Source organism: Gossypium hirsutum, chromosome A07 (genome assembly GCF_007990345.1).
Source record: "Gossypium hirsutum isolate 1008001.06 chromosome A07, Gossypium_hirsutum_v2.1, whole genome shotgun sequence".
Classification (NCBI taxonomy): Eukaryota; Viridiplantae; Streptophyta; class Magnoliopsida; order Malvales; family Malvaceae; genus Gossypium; species Gossypium hirsutum.
The window spans coordinates 7,174,141-7,178,041 of record NC_053430.1 but is presented as its reverse complement, the minus strand read 5'-3'; the positions used below and the strand labels follow the sequence as shown (position 1 = coordinate 7,178,041).

Here is a 3,901-nt window from a genome sequence, read left to right as displayed (position 1 = left end):
TAACTTTTTAACTAAAAAAATTAATATTTAAAAGATTTAGATATCTAAGTTAATATATACTCCAAGTTTCTATATTTTTATTACATTTGAAATATAATTATTCTATTTATGTTTTCAAGAATTTAATCTCTCTAATTTTAAGATTTAACAATCAAAGTTCAATTGTTGATATAGTTAAAATTCTTTTTTTTAAATTTAAGTTCATTACAATATTGTTCTTTTTATTTCATGATTTTTATGAGAGAATTTTTTTATTTTAAAATATCCAACCATTTAATTTAATAATTGAATAAATAATTAGACCTAAATTTTTAAATTTAAAAAGTAAAGAGTAAATTCTTGAAAATGTATTTGAGGAGACTAAAATTTCAAATATACAATACCATATTTTAAGCTTAATTTTAATACCTCTGCTGTTTATCATCAGAGCTAATATAACCGTATATTCTCTGTTTATATCAGCTTAAAAAGAGAAAAAGAAAACTATTCAGCTATGGCGATGAGTCAGTTCAGCTCGTGTTCTTCATTTCCCTTCATCTATCACACTCACTTTTTAAATAACCATTGTTCGAAATCCCCTTTTCTTCTACAAACTTCAAAAACTTTTCCTTCCTTCACCCTTTTCGCATCGCTTCCTCCTCCTTCATCCCCTATTTTCCTCCCTTTTCTTCAAGAACCTGAAGAACAAGAGCTACCAATTGATAACCCAAAACACCCACAGCTTGATGATGAAGAAGAAGAAGAGGAGGAGGATAATCATATAAAAGACCCAATCATCAGATTCTTCAAGTCCCGTCCCTCGGCGCCTGACCCACCGAGTCAAGGCAAATTCTCCCTCCAAAAGAACCGTCGGTCTTCTTGGCACCTCGCCCCGGATATCCGGTCCTTACCCGACCCGGAATTTGACTCCGAACCGGAGCCTGATAATGAAGAAGAAGAAGACTTGTTCTCAGAAGCAAAACAACAAACAGGTGATACGCTTGAAGACTCAACTGAACTACCTGACGGAATTGTGGGAGAAATCATTCGCGCTGCGAGAAACTTGCCGGAGAATTCTACATTGGGTGAGTTCATGGGAGGTTATCAAGGGAAATTAAGTGAAAAAGAATGCTTGGAAGTGTTGTCATTGATGGGGAAACAAGGACTTGCTTTGGGCTGCTTGTATTTTTTTGAATGGATGCGTTTGCAGGAGCCTTCACTCGTTACTCCACGAGCTTGTTCGATTATCTTCCCTGTGTTGGGGAGATGGGCAATGGGTGATAAATTGATGGTTTTGTTTAGAAATTTGCCACAAAGTAAGGGTTTCAGAGATGTTCATGTCTATAATGCAGCTATTTCTGGGCTTTTATGCTCGAAAAGGTAAAGCTTTTCTGAGCTTTTTAGATAAATGTAATTGTTTAGTGATAGGTAAAAGTATGTGTAAGAGTTATGCATTTCCCCCTTCTACTTAATGGGCAAAGCAAATTGCTTAGTTAAAATTTTTATTTATTTGTAGTGTTAAAAACTGAGGTGGCTGATGTAATAATCATACGATACCTCATGTTAATTTATTAGGATCAGTTTTAACATTAGAAATAGATGAAAATTTTGACAGAAAGCATCAATTTGCTCTTTAATCTAATGTAGGAAATTATTGTACCATTTTTTAAAGTAGTTAAAAGTAGAGGGGGCAGAGTGCAATCCAGCTCTTAGTACAGGGCTTCCATGGTACATTTGCCCTTAGTTATACTATTTTCATATATATATATGTTTACAATTTATATAGGTATAATGATGCTTGGGAAGTTTACGAGGCCATGGAAGCTAACAATGTTAAACCAGATCATGTTACATGCTCTACAATGATTACAATTATGAGAAAAACTGGGGGTACTGCAAAAGATTCATGGCAGTTCTTAGATAGAATGAATAGGAAAGGAGTGAAATGGAGTGTTGAAGTTTTGGGGTCGATAATAAAGTCTTTTTGTGATGAAGGGTTGAAGAATGAAGCTCTTATTATCCAATCTGAAATGGAGAAGAAAGGGGTTCATTCAAATACCGTCGTGTACAACACTTTGATGGTTGCTTATTGTAAATCGAACCAAATCGAGGAAGTTGAAGGCCTTTTCGCTGAGATGAAAATGAAAGGACTTATGCCTACATCTGCTACCTTTAACATATTAATGGATGCATATAGTCGGAGAATGCAGCCGGAGATCGTTGAGAAACTGCTTGTTGAAATGCAGGATATGGGGTTAAACCCGGATGTGAAATCGTATACTTGCCTGATAAGTGCCTATGGGAGACAGAAGAAGATGAGTGATAGGGCAGCTGATGCTTTCTTGAGGATGAAGAAAGTTGGTCTAAAACCGACTTCACATTCGTATACATCTCTTATCCATGCTTACTCCATTACTGGTTGGCATGAGAAAGCTTATACTGCATTCGAGGATATGCAGAGAGAAGGTCTTAAGCTGTCCATTGAAACATACACTGCTCTATTGGATGCATTTAGGCGTGCAGGGGACACTCAAAGATTGATGAAAGTATGGAAGTTGATGATGAGCGAAAAAATCAAAGGCACACGCGTTACCTTCAACATCCTTCTCGACGGATTTGCAAAACAAGGTCAATATATTGAAGCAAGGGATGTTATTTCCGAGTTTGGGAAGATTGGGTTACAACCAACGGTGATGACATATAATATGCTAATGAATGCATATGCAAGAGGAGGCCAACACCTGAAATTACCACAATTGTTGAAAGAAATGACGGTTCTTGATTTAAAACCGGATTCAGTCACTTATTCAACAATGATCTATGCTTTTGTTCGTGTTCGGGATTTCAAGAGGGCATTCTATTATCACAAGCAAATGGTGAAAAACGGGCAAGTTCCAGATGTTAAGTCCTACGAAAAGCTCAGATCAATATTGGATGTAAAAGCTGCAAAACAGAACAAGAGGGATAAGAGTGCTATACTAGGTATAATCAACAGTAAAATGGGGATGGTGAAAGCAAAAAGGAAAACAAAGAAAGATGAGTTCTGGAAGTATAAGAAAAGGAACCATAGAACTCCCGATGTTGCTCATGATGGTCAGAAATGAATGCCACCTTTCCGTTACATGAGAGCTTAAGTTGTTCGACATAAGTATTTGGATATTGGTGTTGGTCCGTTGGATATGAAAATGTGTCAGGGTCGTACACCGAGTTGATTTCATCTCCTCATAGCACTCTAGGAGAGGCCATGGTCTTTTAGATTGGATATACAAGTGTTCATAGTCTCTTCAACATTCTTCAAACGTGTGAGGCATCTTTTCTGGACAAAATCGCGAGATTCAGTAAGGTAAAGGAGATAATATCTGATAAATTGGTTTGAACCATGATAACATATCATGGGAATTAAATGGCTACTGTTAGGTTAGCCTCATTTATGTTTGCATCTCTTTCTAGGCTAACTTTTGCAAATACTTCTCTAAATATAGTAGTTATAATAATTAATAGATGCTATGCAGCCTTTGTAGTTTCTTTTGATATTTTTTGGGAAAATTAAATTAGTAGTCATCCAACTATGGTTCTTTTTCCTTTTTGTCACTCGACTATGAAAAGTTACAAAATGGTCACCTAATTATAATTCTTTTTTCTTTTTTGGTCATCCAACTATTCAATTTTGTCTTTTTGAGTCACTCAACTATCTTGAATTTTTGAGTGTTTCCTTTTTTATGTTAACTAGTTGGTGACCAAAAAAAGAAAAAAAAGTTATAGTTGAATGGCCAATTTTTATCTTTTCATAGTTGAATGATTAAAACAATAAAAAATCGTAGTTGAATTATCCTAATTTTTTAATTTTTGGTTTGATAGGAGGATTAACCTTGTAAAGATTTCTTAATACGATAATTAACTTTAATTATTTGTTTGGTTGTGA

General features: G+C 35.1%; 1 protein-coding gene across 1 annotated transcript; it reads left to right on the top strand.

The window, feature by feature from the left end:
• Positions 1 to 411: 411 nt before the first annotated feature.
• Positions 412 to 3,512, top strand: LOC107953564 (pentatricopeptide repeat-containing protein At5g50280, chloroplastic). Its single transcript, XM_016888906.2, has 2 exons — positions 412 to 1,359; positions 1,766 to 3,512. The coding sequence occupies exons 1-2, from the start codon at positions 494 to 496 to the stop codon at positions 3,081 to 3,083; spliced, it is 2,184 nt and encodes a 727-aa protein (XP_016744395.2). The 5' UTR covers positions 412 to 493; the 3' UTR covers positions 3,084 to 3,512.
• The last annotated feature ends 389 nt before the right edge of the window (positions 3,513 to 3,901 follow it).

Bases quoted from the DNA above. Each gene is read 5' to 3' on its own strand.
- LOC107953564 (XM_016888906.2), top strand. From the start codon at position 494: ATGGCGATGAGTCAGTTCAGCTCGTGTTCTTCATTTCCCTTCATCTAT. The intron at 1,360-1,765 runs GTAAAGCTTTTC...CAATTTATATAG, and splicing joins GGGCTTTTATGCTCGAAAAG to GTATAATGATGCTTGGGAAG.